Raw genomic sequence first — 26,726 nt, forward strand, 5'->3', positions numbered from 1 at the left:
TCTCCAGTGTTTCCCAGTGGAGTGAAAAGTATAGTAGAAACGGAAACTAAAAACGCACAGTTTGACAGTACGAATAGAATTTATCAAGGGGCTATTTAGAGCTTTTTTTCTGGATAGAACCGGTGAAAGGGCTTATGTAGCGAATAAGCAAGTTATATCAAGTAGTACTTGAATTTATTGTTCTGAATAAATCCTATTTAGAGTTCCAAGCGAAGTGAAAATCTCATACAAAATGTTTATTTTTTCACGCTCGTGGAAAATGCAACCTGCGAAAATTTCACTTCGCTTAGAACTGTAAACAAATTTTTATGTTATGTTATATGTTATATATAAGCGATATATGAATACACACTACGGGTTCTTTTATAACTTAATGTGACTTCATAAGTCAACATTGGCGAATTATTCCAGATATCTATGCGATGTTCGCGATGTTTATTAGAACATGCGACCACAATCATTCCTTTTAATTAAAAGAACAGCGAACAGTAGCAATTGTTGTATATTATTTATCCCTTTCTATTCATATTACAAGGAATTGGGTTGTTTAGCTATATCAGTTTTTTATATCATCTGAAAGACCTGCATTTTCTAAGTAAAACGTGATTTGAAAAATTTTTCTATCGTTGTCCATTGCTTTTTAAATCACGATTCAAAACTGCTCTAAATCGCTACAATGACAGTTCGCCCATATACCAACTGTCATTGTAGCGATTTAGAGCCAATTTTTATTCTCTATTTAAAAATCTAAGGATAATAATATAAAGTTTTTAAAAATCACGTTTTGCTCAGAAAATTACACTCTTTCAGATGACATATAAAAATCTGAAATCCGTAAATAGCTAAACAGCCCAATAGTAAATTACAAACGAAAGTCTTTAAATTTCAACATTCTTTTTATGTGGCTATCCTTCAGGACTCGAACCTTGAACTCTTAGATTGTCAAGCAGCATTCATTCCACTCCGCCGTGGTCTTGCTGTCGATAATCTCTAAGTTTTGATAATAACTTTCTAATTTCATCGCACAAATTACCACGAGACATCGTAAGGCATGAATCTAATTATTTTTCGTATTGCGAGTTATTTTGTAAATTTATGCGGGAATGTTCGTTGTTTATATTTCGATTGAACTGTCATAGTCGCTCGTTGAGCTGAGTCAATAGAGGTTTCCCGTCAAAAATTTTTATTCGCTCAACCGATGTCTTTTAATTTTTAAAACCGGGTTGTAACTATTGAAAAAAAAATAAAAAACCGAAAAATGCACATTTTACCCCATCCTGCCGAAAACACTTTTTTACGTTTGACCCTTTTTCCTCTGAGATTAGTGGCGAGTTTCATTGAATGAGGCAAATAAAGGTGGGGAGATAGCGGGAGAAGAATGCTTATGCTACAAGTATACCATTATAGTGTTTATGAAGACAATAATAAACTAAACTTAATTAGGTGAGATCTCACACTCGAAACACGAACCGTCTTGTTCGATTCACCTTGTTTTTTAACCATGCCGTTGTTTAGGATTCACTGTCTTATGTTGACTAACTTTTTTTCCGCACCTTCATATATATCTCATTGAATAATATTGACATCGATTTTCTGGCAGCTGTTTTCGATGTAAATCTAAGGGGCGACATCTGGCTTTTTACTCTTCTTCCTCATCCACCTCGATGATCCCTGTTGTATTTTTCGTAAGTGATGCCATTCACTCGGAAAATACTTGAATGTTTTTTATCACAATTATGCACAGTTCCTCCTGCAGGCGACAGTTTCACCGTCAGGGGTAAAGGGGTTACCGGAGAATCTGCATCTTTAATATACCGTAAACTGGGGTGACTTTGAGCACCGGGGTGACTTTGATCACTGTACCTCTTTTTTGAAAATGTGGTAAAAAGCGCTCGTAGTGCTTGGGAGTTGTCGTAATCTTCACTGATTGCGTGGATATATGTTCGCATTGCTACTATTCATGCATTTCCTGCTATTTAAAGAGTGTCATGCTAAATTATTAATTGAAAATAAAGTGTATTTTTGGCGATTTTTGTTGCATACAAACAATCGTTTCAAGCAGATTCAAAACAACAAGTTGCAATACGTAAAGTTTTTTTATTTTGTTCCCAGATTAGTTCTTAAGATGAACAAATATTATAACAATACATTTTATTGTTATTTTTGCAAGTTTTTCCTCAAACGCAATGTTGAGTCCCAATATTCTCCACAGCGTATTACATATTTCTTCTTAACAAAAACCCAAGACGTGAAGTAACATGCAAATTTGGCCAATTTCATAAGTCATATTCCTCGTGGACTAGTTTTTGATGATTTTAGACTTCTCTCTCAGTGGATAATCATTCATATATATTCTAAAAATTTTGTATGAATCTTGTACATTCGCCATTATAAACTGTTCACGTAGAATGAGAATGGCCCCCAACTTGCTTTCCATATTTATAAACTCGTTTAAGTCGTTTAAGGCTGTTCAATTTAGTGAAAGTAGCAAAGTGTTACACCAAATTATTCAAAACAATGAAGTGATCAAAGTCACCCCGGAATGATGATTGGTGTAAAATTTTTAGAGCATATTTAAAAACAGCAAAATTGTTGCTAAACCTTTTGAAGCAGTGACTGAATCTTTTTCAATGCATACCAGTACTTATTTTAAAAATATCGACCGTTTAACTCCTTGCGCACTTTTAGATCTTTTGTTAATTGATATAAGTGATGATCCAAGTCGGATCTCTTACTACCTCAGTATTTGTACGCTTTGTACTTCATTTTGGATATTCACTTGAAAATATTTTATATTATAACAGGTGACATCATAAAAAACATAAATCAAAACAACGAAACATGTTGTTCAGCAACACAAGCCTGCAAGCCTGATGCAAGCCAGCAAGCCTGATGATAAATTTTAACGCATTCGAGGTTTTCAATTTCAACCAATCAGCGAGTGGTTCCCAAAGTGGATGCAAATCTATACCCTGTAAACGAAGCATTTTTTAGATGTAAATAATCTCAACTAGGCAAAAAAAAACAAATAACTTGAAAAAGCTGTGTGATAACCTTCGATCCCACCCGCGGCAGGAAACGCAGCTGCAAGGATAAAGAAATTCGAAAACATTGTAAAGGTGCCGCCACACGGACGCTAATTCCCTTAGTTTCTAAGACTTAGTTGATTGTAAAAAGCATTTTTTCATCACTAAATAGTAGGCTATGAACTATTCGGGCTTGCCGGAGTAGTTCAGAGTCTCTATGTTATAGCTTTTGATAGTACAATCCCGCGTTATGATGAAAAAAATGCTTTTACAATCAATTATGACTTAGAAACTTAGGGAATTGGCGTCCGTGTGGCGGCACCTTAAGTATTTTACGATTATCTAAAACTCTCAAGTTGGTAAATGTAGATGTTCAGTGCAAGAGCAATCAGTGTTTTCGCAATGGAAATACTTCCACTGGTCGCTTTTGGAAGCGATTTTAACCGTAACAACGGTAGCGGACTCAAAGAATCGCTCCTTGCGTTATGGCACTTTCGAAAATAGTGGATATAGTTATAGTGATGAGATGAGATAGAATACGATGAACTAAATACTACAAGGTGTACAGCCCTAGGGTTGTATGAAATGGTGACGTGGGACTAAACACTGTAATTAGGGGATTTTATGTTACAAAATATACAGAGTCTGCAGACAGAATCAATGTGTTTGCTCAGTGACTTACGTATTTTTACTTTCAGCTTTCCCTGGAAATCAATTTTTGAAATATATTCAACAACACTCGAAAGAATAACGTGGCGATATTATGCCTGTAGTATTTTTTTTTGTGCAAACAACATGTATTTGACAAGGCACAAGCATATCGTGCTTGTTGAAGAAGCACCAAGAATTTCTCGTAACGCATCAAAGTCAGAACTAACGCTATATCCTCAAAAACCAAATGCAATAATACTTACGTTATCATAATGAATGGTTTTGCCTTATTTGACTTCGATTAAATCAAATCTATGATATGGATCTTACTTTCAAAATAATATGGAAGCCCTTACAAAGGTTCATTAATTGGCAAACATAAGAAGATATGTTAAACAAAATTATTAACAAGTTCCAGCAAAAAATCGTAGCAATCAAAAATTCCATTTTTGTTTTTTGCTTGACATTTTTTTTTCATTTGCCTACAAGTACATTCGCTATATTACGAAGACAGCTTATACGTTTATTATGGTAAAGCTTGGAATAATAATATATCATCTAACACTTTTGAAATGTAAAAAGAGATTCTGAATGAATCTTAGCAACTAAACCAAAAATTCTCAATGTGTATATTTGGGAATTTGCTCTTTCGATACTATCCGGTCACGTCTTTTTAGGGAATATCGAAATTTACAAAAAAATACAATTCTTGTTGAGTAATTTAAGGTAATCATATTTATGAGATAAACTTTCAATCACCATCAACAGCAGCATTGCAATTTTTCCTCGATTGCACACGAATAGAAATGTACGCACAAAAGTGTACCAGTGCAATACGAATGCAGTACGCTTTCACCAGCATGTTTCCTTCCAAGACATCAGTTTTTATTAGGTTCTGAAAGCAAGTTTAGAAGAATAAGGATTATTTAAATTTTTTTGGATAACTTTTACCACGGAGAACAGACTAACAGGGACGTACAAACGGTCTGAAAAAAGTGTGTAAAATTTTGCATGTGTGCCATGAATTATCCTCCAAATAATACCCCTCGTTAAGCCCTATTTAGACTTCCAAGCGAAGTGAAAATCTCATACAAAATGTTCATTTTTTCACGCTCGGGAAAAATGCAACCTGCAAAAATTTCACTTCACTTGGACCTGTAAACAAATTTGATCCAACGAAATCGAAGGTTGTGGATCTCATCTTTTTCACTTGGGTTTACTTTTTTCCGGCATGCAAACGCTAGTGAAAAAAGCAGCAGCAAGCGAAAACTTGCGTGCGTTTATATTCTGTCGGTTGCAGCCAATTTTCACTTCGCTCGGAGTGTAAACTCGTGTATTTCGCTTTACTTAAACTGTGAACTGCAGGCTGGTAAAATACCTGCGTGTTCCACAAACGGGTTTTCACGACAGATTTCGCAAGCGAATATTTACGCTTTTTCACTTATCAAATTTTTCACTTCGCTTGAAACTGTAAACTATGCTTTATGCTAAATGGCAAAGGAAAGTGTGACGTCGCTACCGTCGCTAAACAGACTGTATTTTCATCAGTGTATGTACTTTTCACTCCCGTTGGTACTGACGTTAAAATATATTGGCTATGCCGTTCGCTCTACGGCGACGGTAGCGACATCACATCTTAGTTTACCACTCAGCATAACGGGGGGTGTATGTGATATAATTCTACCAATATCCCGTTCATACTACACCGCTTATCACCTGATATCAGGCGATTCGTGCTATGAAGGCCAGATCACCATCCATATGAGCTGCTATCCCAAACAATCGAGCTGTCATCACACATTACCATCGGATACATGATATCACGGATATCATGTTCGAAAACCAATAGAAACGCGATTTACAGCAGTTGACAACACGGCCAACGAACGAGAAATAGCTTGAATTATAAATTCTCTACTGTGTGAAAGCGGCGGCGCCGAGAACCTCACATGAGGTGTTGCATGCAACCCGATGGCTTCACTGACGTTTACGATCAATTTCACATGCAATTTGACAGCTGGTTCATCGAAACACGGGAAAAAGCAGTGTTCATACGTGCATACAGTGTCGGTGTTCAGCTGCAGTGTGTTTATGTGTTGTTTTCGGGTGATGTATTTATTGCACATAACGTCGAGTGCTTTGCTTGATGAAACAAAAAATGAATGCGTTGCATTATTATAGAATGTACACAACGTTTATTCTTGCCGATTTCGAACGGCGGTGTTTCTTGCAGGCGGCTGACATCACGCGATGATTTAGGAATTAACATCTCAACGTATGTGTAAATGAGATAGTATATCAACACTACCTTTAAACATTAACAAAGTTAACCTAAGCTTTTATTTAAATGAATAAATTGATTCGAGCGCATAATTCTGTACAACATATATTATGCTTCGTTCGTCATGCTCACACTGCTGTGTGAACAAACCTTCAAAAACATAGATGAGACTAGCGCCACTGTCTTTCACGGCAGCTTCAGGAAACAAGGCCGATGCCACCGGGTTGGTTGCATGCTACTTACGAGCGAGACTAACAACACTGCTAGCTGACATTGCATTGCTCCTAATTGCATTGCTCTTGTTGTCTTGTTTTTGCTTTGACCTATTTTTTTTTTCAATTACCAAACCAAATAAAGCAAATGTCAAATCATATCATCTCACTGTAGTGTGAACACCCAAAGTCATATCCGACATCATCTGGGGATATCAGGTGATATGCGGCGTATTCTGAACAAGGAAATACCCTGGTTAGAAACGAATAGTCTGGTTATTTTGATTGGTTTGGCAGCTCTGGCTGGAACGCAAACTTTGACAACCAAGAATTGTAAATGCTTCCTCGATGTTTTCGAATACGTCACTAGCACTTGTAAGAAGAAGAGAAGAAAAACTATTGTCCCTGTTGTCAATGGTGGATTGAAAAGAAAGTTTACTGTTAACTATTCAGCGCAAAATTAAAGAATCATTGATTGTGAACAATAAAAAACCTTACAATTAGGCTGGAATAATGCCAACTGAAAAGGCTGAAAGTAAGTAAAAGTAATCTTATATTATCCGCAAATCAAACTAAGGTTTGTTTTTGGTGACGACGTGTATGTGATCGAATGTACAAATTGTATTAAAGGAAATAAACTAATATCAGCACAAATTCCTTTACTAGCGAAGTTGATTTGAATGCATGTTATTAATTGAAACGGATTATCGAATCAGATGCAATAGAAATGCTATTGCAATTCTTTTAATAGATTTTCGTGCCATTTAGTTATGCATAGCGGTACGATCGTCCAAAAGAGAGCTACTAGTTATGATATTTATAGCAATCGTAAGAGAAGTAAAAAAAAATCTGGGATTGGTGCATGAAAGTGCGCGCATTATATTGAATACAAAAAAAAAAACAATTTTAAAATTTTTGAGTTTTAGTAAATAATTGTATCCGTTTTGCCTATGTATGCTTTATTAATATTGTAGATTGTTGATTTCATGATTGCAGATTTTTACAATGAAACGAGTGCTTAGATAGTTTGGCAACAACGAAAGCAAGATAAAAATAACGAAACCAATAACTGATACACATTCGATGTCCGACAATCTATTCGGGATGGCATCTGCTTATGATCATAACATCATTAATACACTGTGGACTGAAATAATGAACGTGCACTGGAAGTTCCTGGATGCGGATGAATCATTGGAAAAGCTCGATCTTCGAAAACAATTGGAAGGTAGGTATTTATTAAATGATTGCCCAACTTTTCCTAGAAAACCATTCCCCGAAAAATTAAGTGCCAAAATATGTTCCTCAGAATGAACCATTTTCCGGAACTGGAACACTATCCCAGAATGTATTAGTTATCATAAATTCAAACTCTTGAAAGTATTAGTTACTGTGACATGCAGATAACCAGATAAAGAACATTGTAATGTTGCTCCTTCAGAACGACTACAAAACTGTTTAATATAAAACAAAGTTTATTTTCTACCGAATTATACTCGATTAGGATCTTTACCGAAACGGAAAAGTAACCTTCCGCGTGTTGAAGAAGATTGAAATCGTATTAGGCTGAGCGTGTGTTCATTAATATGAAGTGAATAATTTTTCTACTGAAATATGGTACTATGAACAACCAAAATGGGTTTTCATTTCTGGTTTCGGTTATCGTAGTTTTACATCAACCATGCGGACGTGCCTCGGGTGCAGGAAGGTGCCTTTTTTATGAAGAGAAATAGCTACCGCATTTGGTCTTTATTACTAAGTTTCAATTTACAAGTTTTTAGCTTTAGTTAATGTGGGCCGCTTTTGTTAATCTTTGATCGCGTGTACTTACACCGGAACCCGAAACACCGGCCACAGGAATCACTTCTGTTTAGGATGATTCGTTTTCAAAGTTTACCTAACGAATTTCTTTTTCCCACAGCTTAACTAGTTTTGAACTGGAGCCAACCTAACTGCTGCTTGATTTTTACCCAGTATTGACTTGGCAACACCTCCTAGGCGCACCGTAAAATTGTTTGTAAACAGCTATCTGGCATCTTTTTCTTAATTGCCTTCCTGGGTAGTTTTTGCACTGACCCAGAGGAACAAAGAAATTAACCATTAGAGTGAGTGAGAGTAGCGGCACTGTCAAAATTGGAATTAAGTGTTACAGGTACTTTGCCTAAATCCAGGAGCGGTCGGCACTATTTTATACAGGCACTCTAGGTTTACTCCTAAGTCTTATTCTTTAGATTACGAACGAGCATTAGCTTAATTAAACGCAGCATACATATTAGTCAATTGAGCCGGCCAAAATATATTTCAATATAGAAACACAAAGCAGAAATTTGTCATTGATTAGAAGCGATTATTAGGATAGCGCTTTGCTAGAATAAATTACAAATTACATCGCTTCACAATGAACATGAAACAACACCAATAATACAAATTGGAATGATGTTTCAATAGTATATTTTTTGTGGAATTACGTAACTAGTATTTAATCACTGTAGTGTTGTTTTGACATAAAACTTAACATTGAAATGTGATAATGTAACGCTTTTTTACATTTTGTAATAAGCAATTAGTATCTCAATTATTATACAGAAAACCTTTGAAAGACTCATCCCCAAAATTAATCAGATTAATCAAAATAACGGTTTTGGTTTATTTACTTGCAGAACTAATTTTCCAATATTTATGCAATATGCCGCACGATCGAAAGTTCCTTCTTCCTTCAACGGTTCATGTACTGAAGAGGTAAGCATTATAGACACATTTTTCTGAAGATCATTGAAAGTTTCAACGAATTCGTTTGCAGTTCTATCATCAAATTGGAAGATTTTTCCGCATACAAGGCATCCATCGGATTTGAAGCAATAAGTCAGTATGCAAACAATTTATTCACAAAACCGTGGCGAAAGGAGTACAAGACAATCAAGGTAACAGATATCCATTTTTAAGCAACGAAACAGTTTTTTATCTTTTTTTGAAGTAGAATACTTCTCTCAGGAAGTTCGGCTACATAGGGATGTAAAATGAAAATCTAAAACCGAAAAAAGTGAAAAATATGTCCAATTTCAAATGCTAATAAATCGGTTAGTATTCGATGGATTTCCTTCGTTCTTGCAGCAATAGATTGGAAAATCTTCTAAGATTCTTCCCAAAACAAGATAATTGTAATTTTATTATTCAAACTTTTGTACTATTGAAAATAGTCAAGCCTTGTCAAAACGAAAGATTCGACCTCTGATTGGTCGTTATATGATTGCTTCCCAAGCACGGTCGACAGAATCATATACCATGCAATTGAAAACATGCTATTTGGCCTATATAAGAGCCTGTTTCAGCCGTAGCCGCTCATAATAGTTCTAGACAGCAACAACAGTAGTCGTCCTCCCTTAGCAGCAGCACTAGCAGTGCAGTGGATACCAACGATGGCGGAAAGCGGCCACGTGAGCCGTCTAGTTTTGAGTGTTATATCAGCATTTCATTGTTTACTTTATCACAAGGAATACTTTATTCACCCTGCCAGTGATAACGCAAAGATGTGATCGGCATCTTATCCGATACTGAAATGAACAACAAATTGTCTTTTTCAGGATGAAATAAAAACCTGATTTAATAGTTATTATTTTCTAATAAGTTAATTCACATTTTTAAATTTGCAAAAGTATAAATTTTACTTCATTTCCGTGTCTCAAAACGTACTGAATTATCTTTTCCTTCAGTCATGAGCACGACATCCTAAAAAATTCCTTTTCAAAATTTAAAAATTGTCAACCCAGCAAACCAAAAATTGTATAAGGATGTTAATTCTAAGTCGTTCAAATGGACATGTCAAGTTTGAAATTACAAAAGATGCAACATTAAATTTGTTTGTATCGTATAAAATTTAAATCCTAAAAAACGCAATATAATGTAATATATGAAGCCATTCAACGTGTCATATAAAATTGTAAAATGCGTCAATCCTCTAAGTCGTACAGAATGCAATTTAAAGTTTCAAATGAGGCCATTTGAGATATCATGCGAAGTTATACAAAATCGTAACCAATTTTTTTTACAATGTACGTATATGGCCTCCAGATTTGTACACATAAGCGCATTCCATGCATCTTATATGGTCATTTCTTACCAAATAAGGGTTCACTTAACAAAGTTGAGCGCGACTTATATGAACCAATTTGTTTGCTGGGAAGCCTCAACCATGACAAGCAACCTACTATATTATTGAAAATGGTCAATCCGCAAAGTTCGATTGATCTGATTAGTTAACGTTTATTTACTAGAAAAAATGACTGACACGCCGGGTTATCTTTCCTGTAAAAGTATTCTACTTCAACCTTGCGGTCGTGGCTTTGCACATAACCCTCCTGTTTTTGTCACTCAGATGTACTCGGGGTTCTATCGGCATGAGATAGCTGCTAATCTCATAAACGCTGAAAGATTGTTCGAAGAAATGGGATATCGGATTATGCCCAATCAAACATTAATTCTTGAAGGTCCAATTTGTCCAGATAGAGTTACGAATGTATCAAGAGACGCCATCACAGCGAATGTCGAATGCCAGGTGAAAAGATTGATTTATCTCTATGTAACCAGTATTATAACGCTAATAATTTTACAGATCATGAAGGAAATCTGCCGTGAGTTGACCGAAATGTCACTAGCGGTCAATTGGTGTGATATTTACAGCTTCCGGGAATGCAATACAAGTAAGTAAATGAACATATTCATACTTATTGCACTGGTCGACAAAAGAAAAAAAAATGCTCTAAAGTAGGGTTGGAACGATATCAATAAAACCGATAATATCGATTCTATCGCATACACTTTACCAATACGATATTCGATATCTATATCGACAAAATAATATCGATTATCGATAATATTGGACGAATTCTCTAACGAAAGTATAAACCATAAACGTTTAAAAATATCTAAAGTGTGGAGCTACTCCGGTGAAACTAGCACAACGTTTGCAGAAAGTAAAATCCACCGTAACGTTTAATCACAGAAAGTTAACTGAAAATAATATATTACATCTCACTAGGCTCTTCGGAAATTTTGAGTTAAATTGATATTAAAAACAGTCAAAACAACGACTGGTACGCATGCGATGTTACTAAATAAGACGAGTTATCAACACGTATGAGATCACGAGTATAAGAAGATGCTTTTCAGAAGGTAAAAGAGATTTCTGACGGGTTAAACTTAAGTACCTAACACGAGCTAGAAAAATTTCTAGGTAATGTTTCAAACTTGAAACACAGACTAACAGACATAACATGTCTAAATTATCAATAAAATCATCGTTTGGATGATTCCAGTACTTTACGTTAGTAACACTAGCACCATCTGCTGTCGTGTTCGTGCTGCGTCATTTATTTCGACATCAGCGCCAGCGTTACTGCATGTGTCAAATGGGGAACTACAAAATTTGTATAAGATTGCATGACAGCGCCCCAGACGACGTTTTCGCGCGACGACTGTTATTCGATTGAAAATTTGAAATGAACGTTTTTTGTGGCGATGGAACTAGGTTCCAGTGTTACGTCTGTTAGTCTGTGCTTGAAATATACCGAATTTCTTTATTCCACTGTGTCCGGGCAAAACTGCCGAGGCATAATTAAACGTCATCGTAAGTGAGAGATGCCAAATAATTGTTTACGAACTTAGCACGTGCGGTGGTGAGTTGAAGCTGACAAATTTTACAGTGCGCTTCGGGCAGCATGGCAGGTCAAAATCGAGCGAATAAAGAAGAGTGTTGACAGCAGTTGGTGCGCTTCCAGGTCAAAACGAGGTGAGCTGGTGGAATAAAGAAATTCGCTGATAGTTTCTTCAAAGTGTCGAAAACCTGGAAAATCAGGGAACGTCAGGGAACTCTTTTTCGATCAGGGAATATCAGGGGAAACTGAAAAATATTGAAGGAAAAATTTTTAACCGAGAGGCGATTCTGTTTTAAACGACACTCCAGTGAAAAAACTGATTTTTGTAGTATAAAAGGTTAATTCGGGACCACTAAGGTTTGGTTTCGTATCCAATTCAATACTTTTTTCACTGGGATTTCAGAGTTGCGTTAATCTACGTTGCTCTTTTTTGTGCCGATTGTTGAAAAATGTCAGAGAAATTGATGTTATATTTTAGGGAATATCAGGGAATTTGATTTAGAAAACTTTTTCGCCACCCTGTTCTTGTTTATTATACCGGGTGGATTGAGTTAAAAAAATAGTTTATTTGTATAATTTTCTCGCCTTTCTCTCTATCTTCTACACACGGGAGCCCCGTAGTTGCAAGGTTACAGAGTCCGCTTTGACAATCGAGTGGTCGTGAGTTCGAATCTTATAGTGAATTTCTTTATTCCACCAGCTCACCTCGCTTTGACCTTGGTCCAACCTAACTGCTGTCAAAACCTATCTATTCGTTTGGTTTTGACCCAGTATTGACCGGGCGTGCTGCCCGAAGCGCACTGTAAAAGTTGTCACTTCAACCCACTGCCGCACGTGCTCAGTTCGTGAACAATTATCATACATCTCTTTTTCACTTAAGTCGTAAATCGCGATGTTGTTCCTTTATTCCTCGGTAGATTTGCCCTGACGCAGTGGAATAAAGAAATTGAAATCAGAATCAAGCCATTTGGTTGTCAAAGGACTTTGACATGGGTTTATTTTTCGGCTCACCAATTTACAATTAACCAAATTGTAATTAGACGATATTGATAGGAGGCTCGGTATAGTAGAGCAGTAAGCTTGAAACGGAAAGGTAAAACCTCACACTCAAGCAAGGATATAAATGAAATGTGTATCACTGTACTTCAATAGTGATACTGCCAATAATATGGGCAATATCACAATAGATCATGTCTCTGGACGCATTGACGAGACCACACACAAAAAAATCTCACACACACACGATCGTGCATGCTTACTTCGACCAAAAATATATGAGTACAAGGTATTCACTACCTACAATGTTAATGTATTAGGTATTAGGAAAAAGACAAAAACAAAAAATAGTTTAAAGGGCTTTCAAGTTAAATGAAAAAACATAACTAACATGGTCGGTCAGGCTTGGTATTCTCCTCCATATGTTAGAGGAGCATAGTAAATATTCACCGTTTACTTTCTTGCACTTTCTTCACTGCGTGTAGCAGTTTTTTGTACTACACTTTTTTCTTTTTTTGTGCTGTGTTTCTGCTGCTCGCAGAAAAACTAGCACACTTGCTACTTATACCACAGCTGAGGGAAAAGAGAGTGGTGAAACACTCTAGGGAGAATACACAGAAGTACGCCGCGGTCTGCACTGCTTAGATAAATTCGATTACATTGGATTTTTTTTGTATAACGTTCGAAAACTTTTTATGAGTTTAGACTACAATCTGTTTCATTCGCGTGCCACGCTTTTCGAACAGTGCAAAAGTATATTTCTGTTATAGCAAAAGTGTAATTATGGAGTAACCTTGTTCCACAGACAAACAGACGTGCCACTCGTTGACGATAGGCGACCAGAAAAATAACGATTATTCTGAAATTTTGATTAGTAGGCGGGATGCCACTGGTACCGCTATAGGCAAGCGTGCTTATTCATTATCCTAGACCAGCGGTTCTCAACCTTTTTTTGTTCGCGTACCCCTTGGCGATATTTTTCATATGGATTGTACCCCCTGGCTTGAAATGTTTTCGTAGAGTGGGAGAGAGTAGTTGTAGATCTTGTGGGAGTCTTGTTTTGGTTTTAAATTAAACTATGGTTTGTTTGATTGCTACAGTCATGTTTTAAGAGCAAGATTGAAAAACAAATGAAGTATTTTAGAGAAAAATTGCTTTGTCCGCCATTACTGGTTAATACACTAACGACATCTGCATTGTGGGATCCAATTGCACTGTATAAATATTGCCGTATCGATATTTTATCGATATCAGTGCTTGGTTTGTCTAATGTCGTTTTCGTTTTCGCGGTGTACTACACTCAAATGACACTTTTGACACCGAAAATTTTTTATTTGATTTTTCGTGTTACCCTTTTTCTGTCTCTCTCTCTACACTTTTTCTGTCACTGATGACACCCGAAAAAAGCAGAGTGTGCTGTAGGAAGTTACCAACACATTCACACGTATGTGTCAAAACTGGTTTGTTTTGGTTTTCGTTCCACGTGGTAAAGTGTCAGGTAAATTTTTTCTCAGCACATTTGCGAGATGGACATATGAAATGGAAACGAGACAAAATGACGAATGCGATAATGAACAAAACAAAACGAATTGACAGCAATCCCATTATTACGCATACCAATGCAATGACACTGAAAATGTTTTATTTGAAGCTGCAAAGTATAGCACGGAAAAAGGTGTAGTACACTGCGAAAACGAAAACGACATAATTCAAGAGGTGGAAAACTCCTCAGAGACCGTATGAAACTAGACTTCAGTTTGTGTAAGGCGATACAGATGCACCACGTGCGGCATTGCGTCCTTATAACCATTCACGGGGACCGTGAGATAGCTGAACAATTCGTTAAACAGAACTGCTCCAAACACGCAATTCGCCATGAGCACATAGAAGATGACGCAATCGAAGTACGGGTACACGATCTGCCTATCCAAGTAGAATAGAATGCGATCCGCATGCATATGAAGGCATCCGGAGAAGTCGTATCCATTAGACCATTAGAATCCATTAGAAGTGTCCTGAACCTGAACCTGAATGTCCTGCACAGAAGCAGCGAAACGAAATGTTCCACCACCAGCAGTAACGCACCCAAACACCACCGCCGTTCAACAACCCGGTGCAAACAACAATGGACGCAGTAAAAGCAACACCAACTAGAGCAAGCACGTTACCACCGCCCGAAGAGTTCACTATCGTAGAGAAAAAAAAAAAAACAAGCAAGAAGCAGAGGACAAATGAACACGAGCAATCCCAACAAAAGTAGAACGTTTCGGACAGCAGCGAAGATGAGATGAGCATGGACTCGGAGGCCCCACTCTCGAAGGAGGCAAGGACAGAGGTTGCCTCGCTACCACGAAAGAAAATAATTACTAGCAAACAGCAGCAGTAGTTCTTTTATATTTTTTGTATCTGGCACTGTGAAACTAAACGGTACTGTGCCGTGTCAAATAAAAATATTTCATTAAAAAATGTTTTTATCTTCTTCACCTGTATATAATTTATTGGTTAATGTCAAAATACATTTTTTACCTTTCGTTTACCGTTTCGTTTGAGTTCATCCGCAGACAGATATCCAAGCTGAATTACTAACATGTGATTTATAACCTGTTTCTGCTTGAAAATTCACTTGAAATTTTCAATTAATATTGTTCATACATGAACGTCTGTCTGTGGCTCATCCTTAGTCTGTTTATAATGTATTTTTAAAAACAATGACAAAAATCTTTTTCATTTTATAGTGGATGTTTTGCAATCTGTACAACAAATGGCAGCACTGATTAAGGAAAAGCACCTAAAGAATCAACAAGCCCATCGAAAAGGTATATTTGTTTATCTGTGGTTTTTCTGTTTTATCGACTAATCCATACTGCTCGTGATTGCCCGTAAATATCAAGTTGTTTCCTTCTTTCACACAAGCAAGCTTTTTGTAACAAAATCCTTCCGGTGTATCTATTGAGATCTTAAGTCTTTTTTCATGTGTCGATGTTAATTTGAGATAGCACAATGATAATGTTTGACGAAAGTAATTCATTTTTTACAAACTAACACCCTGCTTAGGATTCTTATTCGATATTTTTTCCAATCGACTCGGCATTTCAACGAAATATAAAAAAATCTTCGTTTGAAATGGTCGGCGTGCGACCAGACCGAGCCAAGCGCCAAACACATTGTTTTGAGTAATTAGCATTTGAAGTTTGACCACCCATAAATTAATCGTGTTTGAACATATCATTAATTCAATGCTAACACGTAATGAATAAGGCTTAACGAATGTCCTCTTATCATAAATACACGAAAAATAGCAATAATTGATAAAATATTTGGTTTTTATTTTTGACACCTATGTACTCAGTTCACTCTGGTCGAACAAAAATTTAAAAAAATGGTCTTCAGTTCGGTCTGGTCAAACCTATTTACTACAACATATCAACTTCATTATTAAACAAGTAAATTTTTCTTACTAGTCAAACGTAATACATAGATATCAACGCTTCTTTATCTCTCAGTCCAATCTGTATCAAAAATTATACAGTTGATAGACAAGCAAAGCTTCATTTTTGTTGCACTGTTTCCTGGTTCCAAAGCGTGTTAAGATAGTATCAATATGAAATACTCTGGTATTTTGAAGCGGGTATTGTCTAATTTCATTGATTTACCGTATATTAACGCAGTCCTGACGTTTGTCACAAGAAAAAATCTGATGTTATTCGAAAAATATCAAATGAAAATGAAATGCACTTGGTTCGATCTGGCTCAACAAGATCTTGAAAAAAAAAAAGATGTTCCCATTGAAAAGAAATTCGGCTCTACGAAAACCACCTGGCTGTTTATTAAACTAATTCTGATGACAGTCGTATTAACGAGCTGTCCGAAGCGGAGAAATCATTTACTAGTTAAAATAAATCGCAAAGTTTGCTTTTAAATCACAAACAATCAGTTTCTTTAGATGCCATGTCTGTGTTTACGGTTCACTCTGGTCGAACGCAATTTTGTTCTTTTCACAAAGTGCTACAGAGATTTTTTATTATAACACGCCTATGAACTGTTCAAATGATTTCATTCTTTAATGGAACATAGATTATCAGTTTACACATCCACTGGTGCTAATAACTCAATTTTAAAGAACATGGTGCTTGGCTCGGTCTGGTCGCACGCCGACCAAATAGTGTTAAAAATAAAACAACAATTCAAAAAGTTCAATAAGGAAACACCAGCAAAATCTAGTTTCAAACCTAACAGACACACTTAGAATTTACTGCCGAATCTCGGTGTTATATTACTCGGCAGTAAATTATTATGTATATAGATTATAATTAGAATGGTATAGATGTTATTAAGCGTGTAAATTACACTGGTCAACACAAGTGCACTCCGAAAGCTTAAACCGTAAAAATGAAAGATTATTCAATCATTCCTGTGAATTATGGTGTCCCTAGCCATTATAGAGACTTAAATGAGTTTCCTCGTAAACATAACGTTAAAGCGACGAACCCGGTGAGCAATGGTTTGCTGGTTGAGCTGGTTTGAGCTTTTGGAATGCACTTTTTTAGTTTCGTCGACTTGCGTTATATTCGATTACACAGTGCAACAAAAAAATATTTTTTTCTGCCTTGGCTTCTATATATGATTTTTTGATGTATTTTGATGCAAATACAAATTTCCCCGAACTGGACCTGATTAACCTTAAGGGACAATGGCGCAATTTTAAATGTTTTGGAACTCGAAAATTTTCAATGTCTTTTCGACGCCTTTTTGGTAAAGCCAAATATCAAAATTTAAGAGTTTGTCCATATAATAGCATTTTTATACCTATCTTTTAAGGAAAAACGGTTTTAATGCACAAATGGTCGACTTTGAGTCAGCACTTCAAATTTTTAGAAGCACAAGACTTAGTGACAGTTAATGGGTCACTTGGTCGGCGTGCGACCAAACCGAACTGAGCGCCACTTTTTAAAAAATTGGGTTTTCAACACCAGTGGATGTTAAAATTGATAAACTATCTTTCATGAAAAAACGAGATCTCTGGGAATGTATTCTCACATTGTGACAGTTGTGTCAAACAAACTCAGTAAATTTGTATATGGTTCCAGGACATTTTGGTATTGGTGGGAATGAAAAAGCAGACGAACTTGCAAAACAAGGATCTAACTCACAGTTCATAGGTCCAGAACCTTTCTGCGATATAATTCACAAAAAATCTCAGAAGCAGCTTGCAGAAAACATACGGGGTGGTTAAACTTCAAACGACGATTACTCGAGATAATGTTTTTGGCGCTTGGTTCGATCTGGTTGCACGCCGACCACTTGTGATTGTGAAAACGATATTCTATGATGACGGTGAAGCAAACATAAAATTGCGTTTTCACAGTGATCGCATCATCTATTTCCGACTCATGTGCTTCTGAAAATTCTTCGAGATGGTTTACTCCAAGAAGATGTGCTGGCTACACTATTTCGAAACAAATCATACAAGAACGAAGGCAATACTTTTAAAAATAACGACAAAAACTTGACGTAACATCAATGGAACAGCAATAGATACGGTTGACAATCACAAGTACCTCGGGAAAATTTTCGATCCCGGTTCAACGATATTTTTCACAGATGGTTCAAAAATAGGTACAAAAACTGGTGCAGGAATCTTCGGCCCTGGAATTAATGTTTCAGTGGCAATGGGACACTGGCCAACAGTGTTTCAAGCATTCTCACATTGTGACAGTTGTGTCAAACAAACTCAGTAACTTTGTATATGGTTCCAGGACATTAAGGCATTGGTGGGAATGAAAAAGCAGACGAACTTGCAAAACAAGGATCTAACTCACATTTAGAAAATCTATAACGAGCGTCTTAGCAGAGTGATTGAGAAATCAAAGAAATAGTTATAGGTTTCCGTTATACTCTACTGAATTTTTTGGAAATAAATATTGAAATTCAGTCCGCAAATATATATTTCGACTGTGACTTACAGTCTTCCTCAGTGCTTATGTGGACTGGTCCGAAAAATATATTTGCGGACTGAATTTCAATATTTATTTCCAAAAGAATTAGTAGAGTATAACGGAAACCGATAACTATTTCTTTGATCTAACTCACAGTTCATAGGCCCAGAACCTTTCTGCGGTTCTGCCTCCCCAGCTGGTTTCGAGGTACGATGCTGGCCTAACAAGCCAGTCTTCGTAGGTTCGAGTCTTGACTCGGGAGAGACTATTAGTGTCAGTAGGATCGTAGCGCTAGCCCCGCAATTGTCCTGTACACTTAACGGTTGACTGCGAAGTCTGTCTATAGTAAACAAAAGGTCAAGTTCCGAATCGGAATGTAGCACCAAAGCTTTGCTTTCTTTTACCTTTCTGCGGTATATCAAACTGTGTAGTGAAAATGGAGCTTAAACGCTGGGAGGAACAAAAGGTGATAACCAATTGGTTGGATGTCAAAAAATGTTCCCAATCTAGAAGATTTAAAACGCCAAACAAGAATCATTCAAAAAAGCTCATAGAGCTCAAAAAAAAAGATCTTTGTACATACGTCGGCCTAGTAACGGGGCACTGTCCGAGTAGATATCATTTAAAGAACATTGGTCGGGTTCAGGATGATATCTGTCGCTTTTGTAGTATGGAAAGCGAGACATCGGAACATCTGCTGTGCAGTTGTGATGCATTATTTAAACGCAGATCAAGGTTTCTTGGCAGCGGCTGTTTACAGTCCAAAGAGATTTGGTCTTTGAATCCTGAGAAGGTGATTGGCTTCATAAACCATATTTTACCTGACTAAGAGCGTGTCGGTGCAGGTACCTGATCACTCAACAATAGTGGTCATTGTATTTTGCAAGGGGACACGTATAGCAATTTACTGGGATATTTTACAAAAGTTCACATCAATGGACAACGTAATTCTAATTCCCCGAAAAAAAAAATCGATCGATACCTTAGAACGTATTTCTTTATTCCACTGGATGAGTGCCAACATACCCAGGAATAAGATATTGCGTTTTACGACGCAAATAAAAAAAAGATGCCAGTTAATTGTTTACGCACTAATTAAGCCCATGCGCTGGCTCCTGTTCAAAACTAGGTGGGCTCTGAAAATAAAGTAATTCGCTATAAGTCACCAAAGTATATTAAAAGTACAAGGTATTATCACAGACTAACAGACGTAACACTGGAGATGAAAAAATCAATTAAAAATTTACCATTGATCACAAACTTCATCACTAAATAATAAACTGGTACGATATTTTTATTCCCAATGTTATTTTAAAACAATCAACATTGAATAACAACTCAAAATAAAATAAAGTTCACATAAATCAAAGAAAACTGAAGATTTTCTAAAAACTAACATGATAGTGTTATAACCCGTTCACACTACAGCGGATATTATGTGATGGCAATCTTGATATCAAATGTTTTAAACCATATTTCATGTGAAAACTAGAAGTATGGATTCTAATATCAAGATACGCAATCACACATGATATCCGGTAGAGTGTGAACAAGGCGTAAGAAGAATAAATTATATTCTAATCATATTCAATGAACATATTGCTAAATAGTGTTTTTTTTTTGCTTCTTTCGTATTTGTAGATACGTACGGTAGTCTGCTAGCGCCAACAGTTAATTCATGCAACTCTTGCAGTGTGTATCAGTTTCATCCTCCTGTTATACAGCAGCAACCGATCCTGCCTCCTTCTCTGATGGTTATGCATCCCCAGCAGCAAACTACGATACCATTTTGTACCCAGCCACTTTACAATGCGACTACATGCAGCACTCATAATCAACAACCTAATTTTACATACGGATTTCATCATCATCATAGCAGTTACCCTAACTATTTGCCAACCTCGCCAACCCAATCACACGTGCACCCAAGTCAATCATCCACTATGCCTCCTCATCCACCCCCTCCGTTAGGAGCAATGCCTCATTCGAAATCACTCGATCATTATCAGGAACCATCGACGGGGATGTACAATCTGACTGCTTGCATGCAACGTCATTCAATTGACCAACCTCCATTTGATTATGCTGCAATTTCATCGGCGTCTCATTACGGTGGACCGATGGGAATGGCCCCACCAGCTGGAAGCTACGATACCGTTGACAGCTGCAATATGATCTACAACAACCACCCTTACAACGTATCCGGCAATCGATTTCCACTTCCATACAACTTATCAACAAACATGAATCAATGCGTGAATGGAAAATCGGGTGATTCATATTACCATCAACCCAGTATTAGTAATAGTTTTTCCAAGCAAATGGTACCGTATTACCAACATCACCGAAGCAGCAGCAATGGACAGTTATGCAATCAACAAGTTCATTCACACAGATACATGTCCGACATCTACATGAACCACAATTTCGACCATAACGCCACTGAAACACAAAATCCTTCTTCAATTCTAAGCAAAAAGAAAACTTCTCACGATGACTACGATGTTCCGTCAGTTTTTAAAGGTTGTAGTAGTGAAGTCAAACCAAATCCGAGCGATCTAATCTACATAGATGCAAAAGATAAAACAAAGCAGGACCGAAAAAGGTCAGATCGCGTAATTAAAGCCAATAATGAGTTGCTAGTGGATTACGAAAGTGACATGCTACCTGAGGCATTGGTAGAGAGAAACCATCAACATCTCCACCAATTACATCACCAAGTTTCTAGGAACTCCAGACAATCGGATTTCGATAGTTATGAGGACGAACAGCTGCAAGCAGAAGCTTTTCAACGAGAAAACAATGTACACAGACGCATATCAAACAAAAATCAGGAAGGCATTGGATCTTACGAAACCTGGAATTATGTATTCCAGAACTTAGAAAAGCAAGGATACAATAAGGATTTGGGTGAACGAGGAAATTTTCTCGCCAACGCTGAAGAAGATGAATTTCCCTTCGCAACTGATGGTCACATTAGTCGAGGAAGTACTCTTAAGCGATACAGCAACGACAAATTAAAAGCAATGAAACCTAAATCGGCCGATAAGATCGATGGAATCCGTACGCCAACAGCGACGGTGTCAAGAGATAGCAATGCTTTAAGACATGATCGAGACAATGAACGCAACGAACTAGTTGCGCGCACTGTACCAAAATCGTCGATACATAAGTTATCGAAATCCACATGCAATAATCAGACAGACAATAACCATAAAGCAAATCACATTAACACCAACAGTTGCAACCAAAACGGTAATACAAGCGCCAATAACAATAACGCGGCTCCTACAAGTAAACGAAATTCAGTGGCTCGAAAACTGTCGACGTCTACAAAAGAATTGGCCTCAACTGTTAATGCAGCAGCTGCTAGCAATGGTACCTCAACAAGTGGTGGGATTTTATTGAACCACAACAGCAGCTTAAGCCATCATCGTGTATCGTCTGTTGTGGGAATACCAGGAAAGAAAAAATCTGCTACATTCGATACAAGTGTAGATACAATAATGAGCTCATTGCATGACCGGGATCAAAGTCGAAACATAAACAATCCTAGTGTTAGCGAATGGAATTGTAAGTTTTGCACATATTTGAATCCTAATACCATCCGTATTTGTGAAATGTGTTGCAAGAGCCAAGATTTTGATGTGAATAGTAGCGGATCAACGACTGCGGCGACAAGCAATGGTACCGCAACCTGCGTTTAACAGAAAAATATTGTGATCAGTTATAAGTAAGAAGTTCAGATAATGTGAAATCGACAATGTAACATGGTTATCATTTAAAAGCGACCATAACTGATTTGGTCATCCCTAACTAGTCAGAAACTGGAAGAATATAAAAAAAACTTATTAAAATATATTGAAACTGTTATACATTACACTATTTTTAAGATTAACCAGGCAGACAAGAAAAATTTATGTCTAACATTTGTAGCAATTTCTAAACTATCTAGTATAAGCTCCTGTTTCCCAGATTATAAAAAATTTTAATAAAAATTTTTCTTTGTTTGCTGTTGACAGATGTATTTATTCGACAAAATTTGTTTATATTGTTTTGGTTGTCGGTGTGACATTTCTGATGGGTCAACTAACGAATTTTTAGAGAGCTACAAAGTTTCCTTTCGTTTTTGAAAACATGATTAGGTACTGGAGTCGCTAAATTCGTTTAAAAATATTTTTGGTAAATACTTTAGGCAGTTGGTAATGTGTATCTCAACCACGGTGGTGGCCTTTCAAGAAATTGTTAGTATTTGAAATTCTGTAACTATTAGTTTGGTCTTCTGTGGTATACCTCTGGTTTTTTCATTGCATGGCTCACGAATCTGCCATTGTCCGATTGTGCGAAGTACCCCAACTTGATATTGAAATGAGTATAACCACAGAGAACAGACTAACAAGCGACGAACAAACAGTTTGAAAAAAAGTGTATAAAATTGTGCATGTATGCCACGAAATATTTTTAGGACCAAAAAATAACATGAATGTATGGGACCACGGTGGGCTCGGATTGAAAACGCAGCCAAAAATATGTCACATACAAACCCAGAGTGCAATAGCATTTTTTTTCTCTGTGTGGACTCATCACAGCGACCAGAGACATTTGATCTATTGTGATATTGCCCAGGTGTCGTCTTCTGTACTCCGCACTTCATATTATTGGCAGAATCACTATTGAGGTAAATGATACGCTTTTTCATTTATATCCGTGTTTGTGTGTGAGAGTTTACCCTTTCGTTTCAAGCTTACTGCTCTACTATACCAAGCCTCTTTCTATCTTACCAACATCGCCAAATTAGAATTCCCTGGAGTGAGAAGAGACCACACCTAACATTCCTCTATGGCCAGGTTAACTTTAAGAGGAGCTTATTATGTCAAGAGGAAAAGATCTTATCGAAAAACCTCGGTTCCCCGTGCTAATATCACCATTTACAATTTTCTGGAGAGGATAAATATTCCTGAGAACAGTTTTATTATAAGAAGGACTTATTTTGTCAAGAGGAAGGAGTCTTATCGAAACCTCGTTCCTCCAAGCCAAGACCGCGGCATAATTACAATTCCCTGAAGAGAACTATAATACGTTACGCAAGACCAGTTTTATTACAAGAGGAGGACTTAATTTGTTAGGAAGAAAGTCTGCAGAGGGGTAATATATACAGCTTAAAGGAAGTGGAAGGGTGTGTAGTGGAGAGCCTGAGAATAAACCAATGTGAAAGTCCTTTGAAAACCAAAATGTCCTGATTCTACTACGGACTCTGTAATCTTGCGGCTACGAAACTCCCTAGTGCAATAGCACAGGCGCGTCCATTAGCGAATTTCTTTATTCACCTCGTTTTGAGCTGGAGTCAGCCTAACCACAGTCAAAACCCTTCTTTATTTGCTTGATTTTGACCCAGTATTGACCTGGCATGCTGCCCGAAGCGTACCGTACAATTTGTCAGTTTTAGCCCATCACCGCACGTATTTAGTTCGTAAACAATTATTTCTCTCTTCTCAGAGATTACTCGCGTCGTAGATCGCGATGTCGTCGCTTCATGCCTGGGTAGATTTGCGCTGACCCAGTGGAATAAAAAAATTCGCTATAAAGCCTGTGTGCGGCGCTTTGATTTCGTGCGGCTCCTTATCCCGCGCACTTCGTATTAAAATGTTAAAAAATACATATGGATTTCAAAAAGTGTGTTTTCTGTATACAGAGAATCACCTTAAAACATACTTCACTCGAGTATATTATTTTATCTGTGAATCATGATCTCGTTCTTTATTTTCTTGATTTTCTCAGATAGATAATTGTTGTGCCGTGACCTATCCAACAAGTATTACCGTTGAATAGCAGTTAACTCAACCGTTGCACAGTTGAGACTGGGAACCAAGACATGAATCGGTTACTAAACTGTTATTCCTGTCTAAATAATTAAATGGTGATGTATATTCTATCCTGTTTTTTTTTTTAGTGCCTTTAAGGCAGTAATCCTCTAGAAGAACGTTGTAATTAATCCGATAAAAGTTTTAAACGAAAACTTATAGTTAGCATTGACAAGTATAGGCATAGCTTCATTCTTCCTTATTTTGTTTTATTCTTTGGCGACTATTAAACTGTCGAATCTGCTGATGCAACTGAGCAGTTTTTAGTCGTGTCATCAACTGCGTAGATTGATACAGCCAGCTTCCCTAAAATTAATCAAATTTAACTCCAAGTATACAAAAGAATCAAAATAATAAATACCACCATAAGCATGCAATTCAGTAGTATTGGCACGGAGAATACTATGGATATAAATAATCCTTTATCGTCGAAATATTGTTGTTTCGAAAATATTCTCCAATTGATGGCAGCATATTCATTAATACTTTCAGAAAAGTATACCAGTAGTACTGAAACAAGATTGATGAGTAAATTATAAAAGCAACATATCTATACTTACACAAGACTAGAAACAGAAACACCTGAAAGTTACCGCAATTCCTTGTTAGTAGAGCAGTTGACGTGATGCAAACATGAAACCCTATTAATCCGATCAGCCACGGATCCAACCAATCGATCTGTAATAAAAATGCAACTATATAGGTATGTCTGATACACAAATGAAAATATAGTTCAAGTTTCAGGATGCCGTAGCCGCAGACATTGAAAAATAAATTTGATCAACTGAGCAACCATACTTACACTTTGTAAAAAAGTAACAAAACCTTTGATTTCATTAATTTCTATGAATGTTGGATCGGACATGTTACACCTGGTTAGCAATTGCAATTGCGGTTCAATTGTAAACTACACTTTATGGCGTTGGAGTAAATTTAAGTATCAACTAATCTATTACTTTTGCATGTTTTGTTAAAGTTTAATACATTTATGTTGTGATTGCAGTATTGCAGTTATAATAGCAAATTTTAGATCACAGACCCTGTTTACGTTTTTCGTTTTATTTGTTACCCCCTGTTACTCACTCTTCTTGTGAGCAGGGTTGCCACATTTAAATCTATGTTTTCCCTTGAAAAAATCGGAGCATCTGTATCTGGAACAAAAATATCTGTAAAAAAAATCTGTATTGTTTAAACATAAAGAACTTCGTATTTTTTAAGTTTTTAAGGTACATAAACAAAATTTTCAGCTTAAAACGTGTGAGGAGTTGAAAATATGTTTAATTTGCTCAATATTTAATGAAATAAAATTTGGATTGTTTTTAAAAATAAATGTCAATTTCGAAAAATCTGTGAATCTGTACTTTTCGACAAAAATCTGTATATCTGTATATGCAGATTCTGTACCGTTACTTCGGCCAAAAATCTGTAAAATACAGATTAATCTGTACATGTGGCTTCCCTGCTTGTGAGTGACTACAATTTTTATGCGTTACGGTCAGGGTTGCCACATTTAAATCTGTGTTTTCCCTTGAAAAAATCTGAGCATCTGTATCTGGAACAAAAATATCTGTAAAAAAATCTGTATTGTTTAAACATAAAGAACTTTGTATTTTTTAAGTTTTTATGGTACATAAACAAAATTTTTAGCTTAAAACGTGTGAGGAGTTGAAAATATGTTCAATTTGCTCAATATTTAGGAAATAATATTTGGATTGTTTTTAAAAATTAATGTCAATTTCGAAAAATCTGTAAATCTGTACTTTTCGACAAAAATCTGTATATCTGTATACCCAGATTCTGTACCGTTACTTGGGCCAAAAATCTGTAAAATACAGATTAATCTGTACATGTGGCATCCCTGGTTACGGTTACGTCCAGTTTGACATTTGATACACTGAAAAAATATGAATGTTCTCCAACATGCCAGATGGGAATCACCATCATATTATAATGAATATCTCTTGTATTTGCACCACTGTTTAAATTGCCCCTTTGGCATCTATATCATAGCTCATTGCCGTTATTTCAAGCGATACATTATGGTTGGAGGATGTCAATTGACAGATAAACGATAAATATCAAAATATATCAACCAATATCGTGTAATATTAT

General features: G+C 36.6%; 2 protein-coding genes across 3 annotated transcripts; one reads left to right on the top strand and one right to left on the bottom strand.

Moving 5' to 3' along the window:
- The first annotated feature begins 6,537 nt into the window (after positions 1-6,537).
- Positions 6,538-22,772, top strand: LOC129721281 (protein tamozhennic). 2 transcript variants are annotated; one of them, XM_055673676.1, is made up of 8 exons: positions 6,538-6,705; positions 7,145-7,398; positions 8,831-8,909; positions 8,971-9,091; positions 10,543-10,722; positions 10,780-10,867; positions 15,553-15,633; positions 20,395-22,772. In XM_055673676.1, exons 2-8 carry the CDS (start codon positions 7,254-7,256, stop codon positions 22,458-22,460), a joined length of 2,760 nt encoding a protein of 919 aa, XP_055529651.1. In that variant the 5' UTR covers positions 6,538-6,705; positions 7,145-7,253; the 3' UTR covers positions 22,461-22,772. The 2 variants fall into 2 exon arrangements, with proteins under 2 accessions (XP_055529651.1, XP_055529650.1); XM_055673675.1 differs by having other exon boundaries at positions 7,167-7,398.
- A 1,707-nt stretch (positions 22,773-24,479) lies between these two features.
- Positions 24,480-25,712, bottom strand: LOC129721282 (transmembrane protein 18). The gene is made up of 4 exons (XM_055673677.1): positions 25,417-25,712; positions 25,175-25,292; positions 24,976-25,124; positions 24,480-24,920 (listed from the first exon to the last, which is right to left on the bottom strand). Exons 1-4 carry the CDS (start codon positions 25,477-25,479, stop codon positions 24,804-24,806), a joined length of 447 nt encoding a protein of 148 aa, XP_055529652.1. The 5' UTR covers positions 25,480-25,712; the 3' UTR covers positions 24,480-24,803.
- Positions 25,713-26,726: the final 1,014 nt, after the last annotated feature.

Source organism: Wyeomyia smithii, chromosome 2 (assembly GCF_029784165.1).
Source record: "Wyeomyia smithii strain HCP4-BCI-WySm-NY-G18 chromosome 2, ASM2978416v1, whole genome shotgun sequence".
Lineage (NCBI taxonomy): Eukaryota > Metazoa > Arthropoda > Insecta > Diptera > Culicidae > Wyeomyia > Wyeomyia smithii.